The 18,467-nt window shown below is 31.3% G+C and overlaps 2 protein-coding genes across 4 annotated transcripts in view; one reads left to right on the top strand and one right to left on the bottom strand.

Annotated features, from left to right (window-relative positions):
* LOC143054340 (serrate RNA effector molecule homolog) overlaps positions 1-4,643 on the bottom strand; it is a 28,498-nt gene extending 23,855 nt beyond the window's left edge. The window contains exons 1-3 of one of the 3 annotated variants that reach the window (XM_076227327.1): positions 4,603-4,643; positions 3,695-3,832; positions 490-633 (exon numbers count right to left, since the gene is read on the bottom strand). In XM_076227327.1, coding sequence (XP_076083442.1) covers positions 490-633; positions 3,695-3,816 — 266 coding nt within the window. In that variant the 5' untranslated portion in view covers positions 3,817-3,832; positions 4,603-4,643. Of the gene's footprint in view, positions 1-489; positions 634-3,694; positions 3,833-4,591 lie in introns of all 3 variants that reach the window. The other 2 variants (XM_076227325.1, XM_076227326.1) reach the window with 2 other exon arrangements.
* Positions 4,644-4,943: 300 nt separating this feature from the next.
* On the top strand, positions 4,944-17,912 carry LOC143054339 (solute carrier family 22 member 18-like). Its single transcript, XM_076227324.1, has 9 exons — positions 4,944-5,212; positions 8,200-8,443; positions 8,802-8,934; positions 10,365-10,471; positions 10,879-10,971; positions 12,032-12,144; positions 12,760-12,861; positions 13,929-14,049; positions 15,292-17,912. Exons 1-9 carry the CDS (start codon positions 5,018-5,020, stop codon positions 15,456-15,458), a joined length of 1,275 nt encoding a protein of 424 aa, XP_076083439.1. The 5' UTR covers positions 4,944-5,017; the 3' UTR covers positions 15,459-17,912.
* Positions 17,913-18,467: the final 555 nt, after the last annotated feature.

The raw sequence follows: 18,467 nt of genomic DNA, 5'->3' as shown, positions 1-18,467 counted from the left end.
AGGGGTCAGCTGACCTTATTGGTCATGTTGACTTATTTGTGGATCTTACTTTGCTGAACATTATTGCTGTTTACAGTTTATCTCTATCTATAATAATATTCAAGATAATAACCAAAAACAGCAAAATTTCCTAAAAATTACCAATTCAGGGGCAGCAACCCAACAACCGGTTGTTGGATTCATCTGAAAATTTCAGGGCAGATAGATCTTGACTATTTTACTAATTTACCCCCCTCCCCCCAAGTCTGAATTGCTCTAAATGCTTTGGTTTCAGAGTTATAAGCCAAAATCTACATTTTACCCCATGGCTAACCATTAAGAGTATTGTAATGATAGAGACATATTTTCTAAAGTTTATTAATGTGTACACTCAATTTACTAACTCACTCGCAAACTATAAATAAACTCTAGAAAGGATGCTTCTAACGCTGTCATCATAAAAAATAGTATATTGTTCTACTAATCAAAGTATCCCCATAATGTACAAACCATGTATCTCTCCTCATTCTCTTAGCATGTGGAGGACTCATGTCTCTTCGGGGTGGACTGTACGCCCTGTCTCGTCTATGTGTGTCATATTCTCTGTACGGATCTCTTCTATCTCTACTGCCACCCCAGCTGGATCGATTTGATCTTTAATAAAAAATAAATAATGAATGTGCTTAAATTATTAAATTTTTGAACACAATCCTCGAGTTTGAGAGGTTTTTCGTGTTCTTTAACACATTTTTTCTTCAGGTAAATGCTTGATACAAATGGAATAACTAAACTTTGTTTTTCATATTGAAAGCAACATTTGCTAATGTGACAATCACAAGAACCAAAATTTGCCTCTAAAAAGATGTTACCAGATTTTTTTTTACTTTCAATTTTTCCCCTTTCAAAATGAAGCCTAGAACCATTAATTTACAGGGGCATAGATGCCAACCCCCGTTTGACACAATCAGTAACAATCTATCAAATTTTCCATAATTTTGATAAGTTTTCAGTAATCATTCAAAACGTGCATTTAACAAAAAAAATTACTGATGAATGGTTGCAAAGTGATGTGCACTAACAGTTTCGTTAAACATGTTATATGTACATGTAGTATGTATTCGGTTCATTATTTGTTCAGATGTTCTCGACTCGTACATTTTCGTCTTGTCAAGGAGAGGTAGAGAAAGGGGGAAAGCTACTTCATAAAACGCAAATTTGCATCTTTGGAAGTCATTTAGTTACAAAGTGATAGGTAGATAACTCCCAAGAAACTGGAAACATTACATTGGTGGTTTCTAAATAAAGGACCAGGTTGGATAAGTAAGGCTTAAATTAAAATATTGTTTGTTTGCAGTTTACCGACCGACCCTTGAAAATCCTCCCCACTGTAAAAATTTTATTGCTTTAAATTTGAAGATTTTTTTTTTAATACTTCTATTGATGGGATCCGGAACTTTGGGTCCTTTCCGGAAATGATTTAAAGTCTGTGTCAATTACGCATTTCAAGGGTTTTTCTTAGCTTCCTGTCAAGCGTTCATGTGACCATTTAATGATAAAGCACATGGAAATTGTATAAGGAAAACGGTACTATTTATTCTGCCACAGGCGACAATACTAACATTTTCTAAATTTACCAGTTTTTATAATAAAAACCTGGATAAAACAGTTATGTGTGGTGTTAGTACTTTATTACTCTATTTTAAAAATTGAAGCCAAATAGTATCATGACCAATTTCCAACGGAGCTTGTTTATGTTATCCGCCATGCCCACCGTCATTTTACACCAAATTTTTGAAATTTTGGAAGCCTCTTCGAATAATTCTCTAGAAAATATTTCAATAGGTTTTAAAATTTATATTGCAAATTTACACACTGCAGTTATTCATAGATAACTAAAAAAATATATTGTACCCTTAGGGAGCTACATTTGATTTTTATGGGGGGGGGGGGGGGGGGGGGGGGCTAAGATGAAATTTGAAAAAAATAGGCAGGACAGGAGTTTTGAGTAAAAAAAAAGTCAGGACGACAATTTAGGTAAAAAAAAAGTCAGGATAAACTAAAAAACAAAAAGGCAGGACCGATTAGAGTGAAAAATAAAAAGGCAGGACAGAGATTACAGCTAAAAAAAAATGCAGGACAAAATTTTTCATCCTAGCCCCCCATAAAAATCAAATGGTAGCTCCCTTACATCTAATCACAGCCCTCCCAAGTTGACTTCCTTCACCTGTCTTGGGTTCACAAAAGGCCAACCTAATGCTGGGAAAATGAAATAGTACCGTTTTCCCTTTACGGGTATCCATGAAGTCATGGAGGAGTACTTTACGCTGTCGTCTCGTGTCAATTTTAAGACAAATAACAAACAAAAAAGTTTATTAGTAAACTGTTTATACAGATTCAGGCACATGTAATGATGTGTGATGATATCATTGACGATGATGCAGCGGATATTCATAACTGACACGATAACCATTCTGTCTCAAACAAATCGGGTACAGAATCTGTGGAGCCTGACTTTATGGAACCAATTTCAGTGGTTAAACAATTCGACAGCAGCTTGAAGTATGGCATATTTTCTACAAATCGTTGTGAAGACGACAAAGATGAAACCACTCCTCCGTGACTTAAATCTTCATGGATATCTGTAAACACGCCTGTACGGAGGAAGGGCTCATTTGAAATGTTAATGGATATAGATCATGCCAAATCAATAAGAAGCAACCCTAACTACACAAAGATGTAGAGAAAATGAATGGTTAGCTTGAAAAATAAATATACTCTCTCTATATTAAATCTATCTTCAATTGCAATGAGTATGCTCCTTTAGGATAAGGGGGGCTGCCCCACTCATTGCAATTATTCTCTTTCTTACAATATTAAATGTACCCAAACTGTGTGGCCTGTGTGAATTCAATTAAAACATGTCCTTTGGAGCTATGCTGCCAATTTTTTTTATGCATTAAAAACATTTCAGTACAGACCATTTACTTTTAATGGGGTGCTATGGATTTCACTCCAAACTTTAGATTTCTTTGGTTTTCATTAAAGCCTGGCAAAACTATAACCTATCACATATAATTAAATATTGTTAGAAATATGAAAACAGTCGAATGTCTTAATACTTTTTTTTCAAGTTGCCTTTTTTTCAATTGAGGAAGATTCAATGGTTATTCTTTTTTTATTAAAAATACACTCTTTAATACATTGTCTTATAATAAATCTTTAATATCTACATTTTTCTGATGAAAATACTCTACTCATGAAAACATTCTAGTCAAGAAGCATACAGTCATGTCTGAATATATTTTCTTTAAAACAGTTCTAGTCATAATGACATTCCTTGTTTATAAGTGTTCCAGTATTTAATAATTATACCATATTTTATGTCATAAATTGGATAATGACACTATGTTAAAGTTTCAGTTTTGGTTAAAAAGTTTTTTATCTGAAAATGCCTGTTCATTTGATGTTGGTTTTCAGCATGTCCAGTGTTCTTCACAAGAAACTTGGTTTAGTGTAACTGCTTGTTTAAACTGTATTTTGGCTGATAAAATAAAATATTTTTCCTATTCCGGATTTGAATCCGTAACTATTCAACATTGACCATAATAGCGTAGCTTTGATCGCACAATCGAAAAAATTACGGAAAAATCGTAATGGTTGGCATCTATGCAGGGGAAGCAACTCTCTCTTTTTTTTATCGAATCATCAATTTTACCTATCATGTTCCCAGGCCCTTGGATCCCTCCTCCTGTCGTCTCTCCTTTCATAGTCGTTTCTTTCACGCCTAAACTTATCTCTTCCCTTACGTCTATCGTACTCATCATCACTATCACCCATCTTATAAAGGATTTATCTGAAAGTAAATATATAGTTAATTGTATTAATGTTTTTTATGGTAACTTCTATATTAAAGTGGTATTAATCAACAAATTGGCTGCAAGTAAGATTAAGCTTGTCTTACAATATGTAGTAGTGTCGCCTAATATACTATTGACATTTCTTTACTTATTGGTTGTAAAATGTACCTTGAAATTAGAATAAAGAAAAATCTTTCAGTTTCATGGCACAATAAAGCAGTTCATGCAACAAAATTGGTGAATGATATAACTATGTATGCATTGCACAGGGAAGTAAATGCTAACTTGCAGTTGGTGTATAAATTCCTTGCACAATACAAGCTACTCGAGTAGTTCTTTGGAGAACTGATCTTGCAGTAAATTGGAACCTAAAATGGCCAAAATTATGCATGATTCGATAAAAATTAAAATTCTAAAGAAAACTCGAAATGACAAAGAAATAATTTTCTAACTCATAGCTGGTAAACTGGTTTTGATGAATTTATTGATTATCATATCAATCATCAGGATTGGCTTAAACTGTCGATTCTCAGTTCATACAAAAGGATTCAGTAATCTGGAAAAGGAACAAAATCTGAAAAAGGGCAAGGTCATTTGCCGAACCATGCGAATAGAAATAATTATCAAATTCATCACATTACATGGGACTGTCTTTCATTGCAATTGATAAAATAATGGATTTTAATCTGAAATGTATAGTGTCCGACAGCACACTATCTTTTGATCACAAAGAAAATCATAACTTTAGGTGTCACCTCACGCTTACCTCGCCGCTTTGTTATGAATGTAATAATTGTGGAAAAGGTATGGAGTGGCAACGAAATCCGGACGGAACTTTTGAAAAAAAAAAAAAAAAACTTCTTAAACCTTGTTTGTTTATCAAAGAAATCCAAAAGACTTAATTTCTGAATAAATAATTCTGAATTGTTACATATTGCATTACAATACCAATTTATAATTTATTTATTCTGACTGACAATCTGTACCGGAATCACATAGAACTCCGTCCTCGTCTTAATCTAAAAGAATTATATTTTTATAATTCTGTCTCATTTAGATGTTTTAAAATACGATAAATTAGAAAGGAAAAATAAAGAAAAAAACTTACATTGACAAAAAGATTGACGTGTTTTTTGGTGCAAAACATAAACTACTTTTCTCGGTAAACATACTGAAAACACATGAAAAATCGAATGACAGAGAAACCCAAAGCATCAGACGACGATAAGTCGCCTGAGATGAAACAAGAGATGCCACCAGAAAAGACTGACGAAGTCAAAGTGTTTGGTTGGAGGTTCAACAAAGCTGTGTTTGTCACTCACATCAATATCTTTTTGTATTCAACATGTTTCTGGATTCAGACAGGCACATTGCCGGTATTTTTTTTATATTCTTACAGGTTGAATGGCCAAGAATAGGATCTCCTGTAGTTGGTGATCGCAATACTGGTATACCAGTATTGTCCACAATACTGGTATAAAAATTTTGTACCAGTATTGTAACTTTTTATTAAAAAAACAGCAATACTGGTACATTACTGATATACCAGTATTGTAGTTGTATTGTTGACTAGACTATATTGAAGATCAAAGGGAAATTAAATGAACTCAAAATGATTATAGAGGATAATTGTGAAATCAATTAACAACCAGTTAAAAGTCATTACTATACTTGCACAAATAAAGGATTATTGAAATTAACTCATAACATCATTATTATTTAAACAATTGCTAATAATTTTATCATATTTCTATATTTTATTTAATTCAATAAAGATAAAATAAAATAAAAGCTTGTTATTATCTGAGTAATAATTAAATAAATTCAAGCAAATTATTAACACTTTAACACTGTAAATTCAGCATTTACATGTATGCCATCACATATTTTGACAGATATTTTAATACATGTATACATTTTTGGTGTCCTAAGATCATATGCATTTGTTTGTCTTTATTTTCTTATTAATCTTTGACAACAAAAGATATCAATATTATTCATTAATTATAAAAAGTTGCTAGGGGAACCTTGTTATAATCAAATTAACTAGTTTGTCTACATGAATGTTACGGGTTGAAGCAGTTGATTCAGAACCATGAACAATACAATTAGTAGCAGATACATGTATATCTACTGGTACAAATACTAATACTTGACCAGCATTCTGACAGTAAGATAGCTGTACAAATGCTATCTGAAATAGCTTGTAATCTAGTAAGCATTAGAGAAAGTCCACAGAGACTGAATACCTAAATACCAATATAGGAAGGGGGAGGGGTTGCAGAAATCACATCTGAAGAAGAAATAGACAATACCAATGCTGATGATACAGAAGCTATAACAGCATTAATGTCAATATAAAATTCACTTAAATATACTACATGAATCTTGGAAAGAGAGAGCTGAAAGAAAACATAGAAGAAAGTACAGAGTTTGTTAAAATGCTGAGACAGAATGGTTAAGAAAAAAACATCTGAAGATTTAAAACTTTATTTGATGACAATCACAGTAAAACATCTATGGCATCATCAGTTAAACTCAATCATTCCTAATAAAATGGTCATGTCATATGTTAATTTCATTATGCATATATGTGACAGCTTTAATAAAAGATTAATTACCTATATTGTTTATTTAAAAAAAAGCACAATACTGGTACAATACTGGTATACAATACTGGTACAAAATTTTTATACCAGTATTGTGGACAATACTGGTATACCAGTATTGCGATCACCAACTACAGGAGATCCCTCTTCACGGTTAGTTCGGCCATATTGGATAGGGGGCAGATTTTTTGGAAGGAGGTGGAAATGGTATGAAAGTGTGGGAAATCCTATGTGTGTTTCCAAGCAACAGCTCTGTTTTAATGATGTTTTCCCGTATTTTTCACACCATTTTTACCTCAAATATGAAAATCTGCCCCCTATCCAATATGGCCGAACTAACCGTGAAGAGCCCTATTGTACAGCAAATGTTTCTGTTGTATTAAAAAGAACATACTGCATGTCAAAATATAGGACATAGATTTGAAGATTATGATTCTACTTTAAATGTGTAACCGGAGAGCATGAATCTACTCTACAGATTTATATAGTCACCACCGGGATTGAAACCCCAGTTGCCTGCGTGACAGTCAGTGTGTTAACCCACTGAGCCAAAGAATTGATTCCCTAGCTCAGTTGATTAAGACTGGCTTTATACAATGTATGTTCTACCTGTACTAAGGAGGGGAAGCAACCCCGCTACACATGCATGATATTTCTCATTTCCATAATTTTAGAAAATTTTGATTGATATAAATTGTGTAAATTTTTGTAAAGTTGAAATAACAAACAACATGCATTAAAAGTCATCTTTTTAAAAAAATACGGGAAAACCTTAAACAATCTTACTGAATATCAGAATCAGATCTGGTATTATCTTGATGATATTTAGCTATATTTCAATGTATTTCTGGTCAGTGGACATTTGTTACATTTTTTTTGTTATTTGGGTATGTCATGTATGTTTTTACTTTGTTTTCTAAAAACTTGTTGACAATGTTTTTCATTTTAATAGCTAGAAGCTTAACCAATAGAACACCAGTGTTAACATAAAAGTCAGGTGTTACATTGTACCTCTGAAAGAGGACAAAGTCGATATGAATATTTATCAAAATAAAGTTTTTAGCAAAAGGGAAATAGTGAATTGTACTTATTAAAAGCCGTCATTTATTTTACATTTTTATAAATACATGAAATATTGATTTTGACAAGGAAAAATGAAAAAATCATTATCATTAAAAAAACAAAGCATAACCTATAAAAGACCCACATCTTTTGAAAATTACAAGGACTGAACAAAAATAATTCTTTACTAATAAGAAAATAAGGAGATGTCGGTATGACTGCTAATGAGACAACTGTTCAAATGAAGTGTGTGTTATTAAGCAATTATTGAATTATGGTTATAGGCAACTACATGTATTTCGTGTTAATTTCAAGGGACCCTTAATGATTTACAGCACTAGGTTACACTCAATGTCCCTTTAATTTCATGTTTTCAAATTTTTTTTCCGTGAAATTTTCAAGTGTTCATTTAAGAATACTTGATATATAAATGTTAGATGTAATAAGTTTAATATTTAACCATGGAAACAATGTTTAGAACAATTTGCTTAAGCAGTTAACAATCAGTTAGAAAATAAATCTATATTCAGTACCAAGTATACATGCATTGAAATATTGAATCAAGATGATATAAGTTTTACTAAGGACTCAGACATTTGTTTTGTAACATGTAATATGTGTGCCGCGACATCAACTAGTTGACTCTCGTTTGCAATTAATTAGACTGATTTTAGATTCTTTTATTTATTCAGTATTTAACAAAGAAGCTTGGAGTAGACCCTGTAATGTTTGGTTACCTGCAGACCACTTTTGCAGTTGTACAGCTTGCTGGTGGACCATTATTTGGACAATTTGGTGACAAGATGGGCGGACAAGCAGCCATGATGTTGGCATTCTTTTCAGCAAGTTTGTCATATCTTTTGCTTGGGATGTCAGGGACTTTCCTGATGCTATTTATATCCAGATTACCATCTGTTTTTATGCATGCTATGCAAGGTACTAGTAATAAAATTTGTATAATGAACATGTCTAATCTGTAGCATATACATTTCAAATATCCTCATTCATTGCAACTTATAAACAGTCAATTTGTTTCTGAACATTGACAACTCACCTCACTTAAACTGCATGAAAAAGAGTAACATAAAACCATTATCAAGAATCAGAGAAAAGGAAACATTGTATATGTTGTCTTGAATGCCATAGCAGGTAAAAAAAATAATCCTTAAAAGAAAAAAACCACAAACAATTATTTCATTTTGTATATAATAAAAAGTAGTCTCATGTATAGCTTTGTAAATTGTTAAAGAAAATAAGTTTCACAATAACAATAAGATTTGATATTTGATTATAGCTGGACAAATGATTGTGACAGACACAAGCAGTGAAAAAGAGAGAGCTGGTGCACTTGGAATGCTGGGATTATCTTACGGAGTTGGCATGGTTTTAGGACCATTTATTGGAGGTCTTGTCATAAAGTTTTTCAGGTACATGTAATTAGAAAGAAAGGAAACCAACTCTGTGTTGGCATGGTTATAGGAACATTTATTGGAGGTTTTTTCATAAAGTTTTTCAGGTATATGAATGTATTGACCCATCAAATAGTACCACTATCCAAACTTTGTACAGGCCAGCAGACTGTCTCTCTTCTGGTACACTTGCTGCTTTTACATATTGTATATTGCTGTGAAATTTAGACTGCCTAACATCACGGATATGTCCATTAGAATGAAGACAGTAACTGTTGTCATTTTTATAGCCTTTAAAACATTCATTTAAAATTGAGAATGGAAATGGGGAATGTGTCAAAGAGACAACAACCCGACCATAAAAAAAAAAAAAAAAATTTGTCCAGTTACAAATGTTTTTAAGCCCCACCTACGATAGTAGAGGGGCATTATGTTTTCTGGTCTGTGCGTCCGTTCGTACTTCCGTCTGTCTGTCTGTCTGTCTGTTCGTTCGTTTGTTCGTCCGTCTGTCCCGCTTCAGGTTAAAGTTTTTGGTCAAGGTAGTTTTTGATGAAGTTGAAGTCCAATCAACTTGAAACTTAGTATACATGTGCCCTATGATATGATCTTTCTAATTTAAATGCCAAATTATAGTTTTGACCCCAATTTTACGGTTCACTGAACAAAGAAAATGATAGTGCAAATTTCAGGTTAAAGTTTTTGGTCAAGGTAGTTTTTGATGAAGTTGAAGTCCAATCAACTTAAAACTTAGTATACATGTGCCCTATGATATGATCTTTCTAATTTAAATGCCAAATTATAGTTTTGACCCCAATTTTATGGTTCACTGAACATAGAAAATGATAGTGCAAATTTCAGGTTAAAGTTTTTGGTCAAGGTAGTTTTTGATAAAGTTGAAGTCCAATCAACTTGAAACTTAGTATACATGTGCCCTATGATATGATCTTTCTAATTTAAATGCCAAATTATAGTTTTGACCCCAATTTTATGGTTCACTGAACATAGAAAATGATAGTGCAAATTTCAGGTTAAAGTTTTTGGTCAAGGTAGTTTTTGATAAAGTAGAAGTCCAATCAACTTGAAACTTAGTATACATGTTCCCTTTGATTAGATCATTCTAATTTTAATGCCAAATTAGAGAATTTATTCCAATTTCACGGTCCACTAAACATAGAAAATGATAGTGCGAGTGGGGCATCCTTGTACTGTGGACAACACCCATTTTCATTTAATATAGAGTCAAACCCGTTTTAAGAGACCACTTATGGTCTTTTTATACAGGTTCAATTTATATGAAATCTACTTCAGTGGGATGGATCTAAAATTGGTGGTCTTTGAACAAAGGTTTTTGCTTAATTCAGGTGGTCTCTTAAGCAGGTTTTAATATATAATAAAACATTTCACAGACTCTTATTATATGTTAAAATATTATATATCTGTATTTACAGTGAACAGTCTGCTGCATATACATCATTTCTTGGCTCTCTGTTAAGTGTGTATTTAACATGGCAGTTCATTCCACAAAAGACCAAGAGAATAGTCGTCACATCAGAAGGTATGAACAGGAAAGACATATGATTATTTTTATACACAAATTAAATTATAAATGAAAATTGAGAATTTGTCAAAGGGACAACAACCTAACCAAAGAGCAGAAAACTGCCAAAGGCTACAAATGGGTGTTCAGCATAGTGAGAAAAACCTACACTGGAGAAACATGTTTCTTGAATTACTTGCAAGAATAAAAGTTTGAGATCATTAAATCCATAAGTACCAAAACAGAACAGTCAACACCAGTATGGTCAACTAACCATGAGGAAGTTTCAACATTCCAAATTTCACTTTAAATTCAAATAAAAAATTCAACAATTAAATTAAATATTTTATAGTAAAATGCATAACTGAAATTTGTATAGCATGAAGTGATGATATAAACATTGTTATATGCATTTTTACTTGCAGTGAAAGAACAATCTTTATTGAGTATAAAAAAGATCTTACAGTTAGCCACAGCACCTGGTGCTCTGTTTCTTCTTACAGTAAGAGCTCTTGCAGGTAATGTTTTTTTTTTATGGATAACAGAATCAATAGAATGAAAAATATTGTTATTAAGGATGTACTTAGGTGAGGTTTAGGAATTTGTTTCAAATGTTCGGACTCCTTGGTGTTTTTCCATACAATACAATGTAAAATATTTTGCCCCATAACACCCATTTATTTTTTCATATAAGACTTAAAAGCTCATGAAAGGTCATTTACCAAAATTTTAGAAGATTTTTGATTTTTTTCTTTTGTTTTGAGACCCAAATAAAACCAATGCAAATATAAGGTAAAAGTCCGAGTCAGCCTTTTCCTGCCATATTTTAAATCTCAAATATCTTGAAAAAGAGGTCCATGACCTATCAATATGTTTAGCTTATCTTTATTCTTAATTGATGCTCTACCAGCTTAAAGTATCAATTTTAATTTCTTAATTTCTTAATTTTTACCTATCCTCACCTAAGTACATCCTTAAAGAGATAAGATAGAAGTGAAGCTGATGCTAACTATGTAACTGCTGCTTTACTATTTTTTTCTTCAAAACAGGTGATCATATAAATGTGTAAAACATCACAACAGGAAATTATATGTGGTTTGTCTGTGTACCTTACGATATATAAAAAATATTCTTCAATGACACAGAAAAATTCATGAAATATAAAGACATCCAGAGGTCAACATAGGGTCTGAGACTCTTCAACAAAAGACAGTTGTTTCACTATATTTCAAGCTCTAAATTGTTCATATTGAAGAGAGAATGTGAAAAATTTATTAAAGATTATTTATAGACAACCTGTAATTTTAAAGACAATATATAGAGAACCTGCCATTAATTGCTTTCCAACACCAATAAAAACAGGAAAAGTTATCATAAAAGAATAACATTGACAAGGTTCCTGACATTGGATTGGCACATGAATATGTAGCAGGATTAGTAAAATTGTTTTTTTGCTAATAACTTCTGTTCAAACCTCTTCTTATGAAGCAAAATGAACATCTATGTGGTATTTACATTTTACTGGTAATAAGTTTTAATTGTTCAATGACACTTTTTTAAAGAGTTATTTTTTTGCAGGCATTCCAATTGGTGTTTTCCAAAGTATGTTTTCAGTTGTTGCTATGGAAACATTTAAATTATTACCTGAACAAAATGGCTACATGATGTCATATGTTGGAATTTTAACAATGGTAAGTTGCTTTTGAGAGACCAGTTTGACCCCCTGCATCTGAAATATTGAATTGCAACTTAGTGTTTTAATACATTGCTTCTGTTTAAATAAAAAAGTAAAACAATATACTCCCAAGTGACATAGAGTTACATGAAATATACCGTTTTCTGGTTTTAAAACCGCAAAACCCAATATATTTTTTCTTGGGATGAAGAAAATTTTTTTTAAGGTATAAAACAACAAAGCGCCGTGTCTTTGCTTTTTGCGTCCTTTTTGCCCTGTTGTTGTTCATGTACTGATTTTGTGTTATGGATGGATACAAATATGTACTTTGGATTAATCGATACTAATGTAATACTAAATTTCCTGGATAACCTAAAATTTGAAATATAAATTTGTTATAAGAGTGGAGTCATATTGATAAAAAAAAAAAAAAACAAGGACAGTGAGTTTCGAGGAAAATACAATGTTACTTGAATCCAAGGAATTTGATCCACACAAAAATAAATGAATCCATAGCAAATCAATATTCAAAAATGACAAAATGACAAAAGAAATTGTTTTTCATTACTAATGTATGACAATTTTGAATTGTGTAATTATTAATATTATGAATAATTTTTATTTTATACAGATTGTACAGGGTTTAGGAGTAAAAGTTTTAACAAAGAAATTCTCAGAAAATGACATTTTAAAGTGGTCCAGTTTTCTATTGGTGTGGTCTTATCTAGCCTTAGTAAGTAGAACAGATTTTTTTTAACAAAATTCCTTATACATGTTATAATCAGATGTTTAAAGGGGTAAAAAAAAAGTAAGAATGTGTAGTAAAGTGAAGCATATGTGAGTGTGGTCAGAGATGGGAAACAATTATTGAAATCATAATAGGAAAATCATTTTTGTAACTTTAATACATATAAGTTAACACGGATGTAGAGTATATATATTTCAATGGGACAGCAGTCTAGCAACAAAATCAATCCCAAAAAAACATTTTTAAGTCATTATGATATTCAATCCTAAATACAATTGTAATAAACAAATATCATTTACTGTGGATTGAATATTATTTTTATGGATACCAATATTGAAAGCTTAACCATGAATTCCAATTGAAACTAAGTATGAATTTTTAATAGATTTGTCTGTAGACTTTGATAAAACTATGAAATCGAATATTAATGAAAATATAATTGTTCCTCAATCCATGAAAACCTGTATCCACTTAAGGTGGTACCTAACACTACAGGGAGATAACTCTGTAAAGTCAGCTAAACGTTTTAATTACACTGTGTTGTAAAAGGAATATTAAGCTTCTCAATGATCGGAATTGGTGTTTGTCAAATTGCTATATAACCAGTGTAATTTTTCTGACAAAACGGTTGGTTCAAAAAATTTAAAATTTTTATATTTTTATTTAAGACTCAAAGTAAATACTTTGACAAAATTTTATGAAAATTAAACGAGCCAAATTAATTTTAGTGAAAGTGTTGGGTACCACCTTAAATAAATGCATTCACAGTAATTTGATCTCACATGGGTTTAATAGATCTTTTATTTACTTGTGAGACGACATTGAGGATCTGCTTCTAAAGATAAATATCTTCATGCAAGAAAATTGAAACACTAAAACTAAGACAGCAACTGACAAAGCTATGTATACAATTTTATGAATATATATTATTGCCAAAATGTGCAATTTGTATGGAACAGTTCAAAAGTTATTGTGGTTTGATTTAAGTATTTAAATGTTTTGTTTTGTAACAGGTGTTATAAAGATTTTATTGTACATGTTTTGTTTTTCAGGCCTTTGTAAAAGACATTTTTCAGATGTGTTTAGTAATGACACCATTAGTGGTTGGTTTAGCTTCATCAAACATCGTCATATCTAGTGCGCTAACTAGAACAGTCTCAGCATTAGATACAGGTAATTTAATCCATAGCAATTCCTTAAAGTAAAGTACATAAATATTTTTTTCTCACAAAACTGGCAAGAATTTTTACAATTATGTTATGGAGTATTCTTTGCATTCATAAACACCAAATAGGAATATGTAGTTTGTTGTATTATTTCTACACTCAACTCTCAAACTTGGTGCTGAACTCCAAAGACTGACAGAAGCATTGGTGCCTGAGAGATCCAAGTAGCTTATCAAATGTATGACTATTCTTTCAACACAGATGTTATAAGTTTAAATCCTTCAACTTTAATCTTTATTGACTAGGATTTGCCAGTCTTCCTGCAAAGATCAGTGGTAACTCCAGACATTCCTGCTTCCTTCACAAATATCTGACTGCCATGCTAAAATTGATAAGAACATTGATTGTTAAAGTCAACAAACTTTGGTAGATTTCTGCATTACATTCAGTACAAAGATTGATTTCGGTTTTGGTCAAGCATCCCTTTTGTTCTTAAGAGATTGAAAGACTTGTCTTCTTGAGTATGCAGTGCCGGATCCAGGGGGAGGGTTTCGGGGGATGGAAACCCACCTTTTTTTTTACGATCAATGCCTTTGAATGGGGACATATAGTTGCTATAGAAGGCCACAAAATTAATGACGGTCTTCAAATTATTTTATCATAAAGTGATTATATAGTACACAACATGGAATTAAATGCAAAGGAACCATTACTACCCCAAATGAAGAGATATGAACAGATTCATTTTTTGGCACCTAAAAATGGTACACAGCTATACAGGGAGACAACTCTTTAAAAACCAGCTGAATGTTTTAATTAGGTTTTATTGTAAAGGAAATATCAAGCTTCTCAATGATCAGAATTAGTGTATTTCAGTCTGTTACATATCTAATGAAATTTTTTAAATGCTTGATGAAGTGAGTGGTTCAAGTTCTAAAAATTGATGGAAAAACAATTATATATCACAGCAACAAACAACAACCACTGAATTACAGGCTTTTGATTTGGGGCAGACAAACACATACATAATGTGACGGGCTAAACACTCCAACCGCCCCCTAACCTTGGACAGTGGTGTAACAGTTATAAAAAAAGGTCAGTTGAAAAAAGGCTTAACTCATCAGATTGATACAAATCTTTTTGTAACACAGTAACAACATGCTGAAGTCTACAATTTGGGACTTTGTTGAGGCGAGACAAAAAAACAGAATGACATATATCTTAATTTGTGATTTCTATTCTTTTTTAGGTGTAATGTTGGGACTGAACATGGCAGTTAATTCATTTATCAGAAGTTTATCACCGACAGTCGGAGGATATTTGCTACAATATTTTGGTTTTCCTGTATTTGGATATTTAGGTTTTACTATGTTATCTTTTGTTACAATTTTATTATTTATAAAGTTTAGAGAATAATTATGTTAAGTTTTATACATACATGTAGGTATTTATTTTTATATATTTGTTTCAGATTATTGTTTATGACTATTCCATTAAAATGGATGTGATAGGACTATTCCATTAAAATGAATGTGGGTGGGTAGGAAGGGACTTCAATTTTACTTCATTACCATCATACTTTTTTTTAATAATTCTACATACATCAAATGGATAAACAATAATAAAAGACCAATAGTCTATTTCAAAAAATAAATTTCCATTTGTATCCTTACACATCCAATATAATGGAATTGTCATTAGTTAATTATGTTCATTATTCTTCATGTTAAAATGCCAGATTTTGATTGGTTAATGTGAAGGAGATATTCTACTCTGTTCCAATGCTATTAACTTTTAGGAGATGCTTGATAATTTGTGTGATTTCTTAAATGAGCTGCATCTGATTGAAACTGACTTTTGGCAAATAAATATTGCTGCATCTATTCACCTATTTGTTGAAAAATGTCTGTGCAAAGCCTGAAATTGTTTGAAAACATTGTTGATACTAGAACCTCTACAAAACAGATTGAAATTCATCTTTTATTTCATATCTAAATGTTCCAAAGTCAATTTCATGTACATGTATATGTGCACTACAAAAGGTGGATTTCTATCTGATGCAGTTCAAATTCAGATGTTTTTTTATGTACTTTTCATCTTCTCAGATATATTTATTTATTTATATTCTATTAAATGGGACATTCCCTCCTACCTAGAAGTATTATATCATGTTGTGGTCCCAAACTTATCATTAAAATAGGAAGAATCGGTGTTATACCCGAAAGTATTAGTTTATTTTATTGTTGTCAAAAACTAATCATTAAAGTACTGGTATGAGGAATCTTTGTTATATATTTTCACTTTCTTTATACTTGTATGTAGATAAGCTTAGTGCATTGCACATTGTAATCTTTATTTAGGGGACAACCATTTAACTTCAATGTGGGGGAGGGGTCATGTTTCCTAAAAAAATATTCTGATCCTCAATTTGATAAAAAAAAAATATATTCTGCTCAAGCAGTTTACAAAAAAAATCTATTCTGAATCCAGATTTTCTCCATACCTTATAGTGTTTAATTTTGGAAAAAATGATTCCATTGATAGTTTTGATAAAACTAAAATTAAAATGCTTGTGCTATGCTTGGGGGGGGGGAGAGGGAAATACCCACCCCCCCTGAAATTAAATGGTTGCTCCCTGATATGTTATTCTATATTTTATCAGCGAATGACTATATGATCATGAGGATTTAAAAAATAAATAAAATTTGAAGAATATTAAGACGGATATGATTAGAACAAACACGCAACATCTCTGGTCCATCACTGAATTATTGTATCTTTGTTTAACCTGGATTTATAGAATTGGCATTTTCATCTGATAAAGTCATGCTGATTATAAGGTTCACAGTTTACTCTGTTTTTAAAATTGTTCTTTTTGAACTCTTCCTGTTTTCACTTCAATGAATACTACATTTGACATGTACTATTAGAATTTACTTCGTAACTAAAAAACGTGGAAAACAGAAGTGCATGGAATGGTGTAATTTTAACACTATTGTCTTATGTTAGTAATATGTAAAGTTGAATGCATGAATTTTAGATTTTAAGCCATGTGGTTAATGTATTAATCCTCGTTATTTTTGTAGAATAGATATACAAAAAGGACAAGGAATGAAAATTTCTGAAACTCATGAAATATAATTGAGGGTCCGGGTGGGGATATTCATTTTTGTATTCATTATTTTACAATTTTTCTCTTTTCCATATTTTTTTGTCCATTATTCTGGATTCTTTATAATTTTTGCCTTACTATTATTTCTTTCTTTTCTTACTTTTTGGGCTTAATTTAGTGTGGTGGGGATCTTCATTTTTGTACTCATTATTTTATTTTTTTTGGTCATTTTTCTCTATTCCTATTTTTTTTCCAAGTGCTATTCTTGATTCTTTATGCTTTTTATTTTTCTCTTTTCTTACTTTTCGGGCTTATTTAGTATTTTTTTCTTTTGCATTATTAGCATTTTTCTGTATTATTTATTTTTTTGCCCATTATTTTCTATTTTTTAAACTCCATCTAGACACAGATACATGTATTTACACCAAACACAGAGATAATTGACACAATCTGTTTCAATTCTTTGTGTAGAAGATGTTGATTTTATACCTATCTATATATTGGTGCTGAAGAAATCTATTCCACTGTAGACTTTTATTTATTTTGTATATTCTGTTCACTGTGAATTATACAAACATATGGACTTGTTGAACTTTGAACTGTTAGGCAGATTTATTGCTATTGTATATATTTCTGATCATGGCAAATATTAGTAATTTGTTAATAGTGATAGACAATCTAATAATCAATTAATTGTATTGGCAAATTACTTGTATGTTATTAATTGATTTCATATGAAAAATAATAGCTGCAACATTTTCTTTTGTTCTCTTTCTGTAGCTTATTTTGAGACACTTTTTATTTGCATTCTGTATCGTCATGATTATAAAATTTGGACTGGAAATGGGGAATATATCAGAGAGACAACAATCTGATCTAACTGCAGATAGCAGCCAAAGGCCACCAACGACAACGAGATAATCCCTTAGGTAGGCCTTAGCTGGAACCCTAATAAAAAATGTGCACTACTTCAGTAAAAATGGATGTCATACTTAACTCCAAAACATATAAATGAACTAAAATAAAAATACATACAAGACTAATAAAGGCCAGAACAGGCGCACAAATGCCGCAGTGTTAAACATGTTTTGTGAGATCACAAATCATACCCTATATTTTTGGTCAATATAGAATAAAGAAACACAAAGCTATACACACAATATGTTGATATGACAACTAAAATGAAAAGTAAGCAAACCAGGAAGTAAAAAAGCTCAGTTCAGCATTTGTTTATACATGTCTATTCAGACAATTCAATGTATGTTTCTTGTAAAATAATTATACTGCAAGACTTGATATACTAGTATATTAAA

This window comes from Mytilus galloprovincialis, chromosome 12 (genome assembly GCF_965363235.1).
Source record: "Mytilus galloprovincialis chromosome 12, xbMytGall1.hap1.1, whole genome shotgun sequence".
NCBI lineage: Eukaryota > Metazoa > Mollusca > Bivalvia > Mytilida > Mytilidae > Mytilus > Mytilus galloprovincialis.
This window is presented reverse-complemented; position numbering and strand designations above follow the sequence as displayed.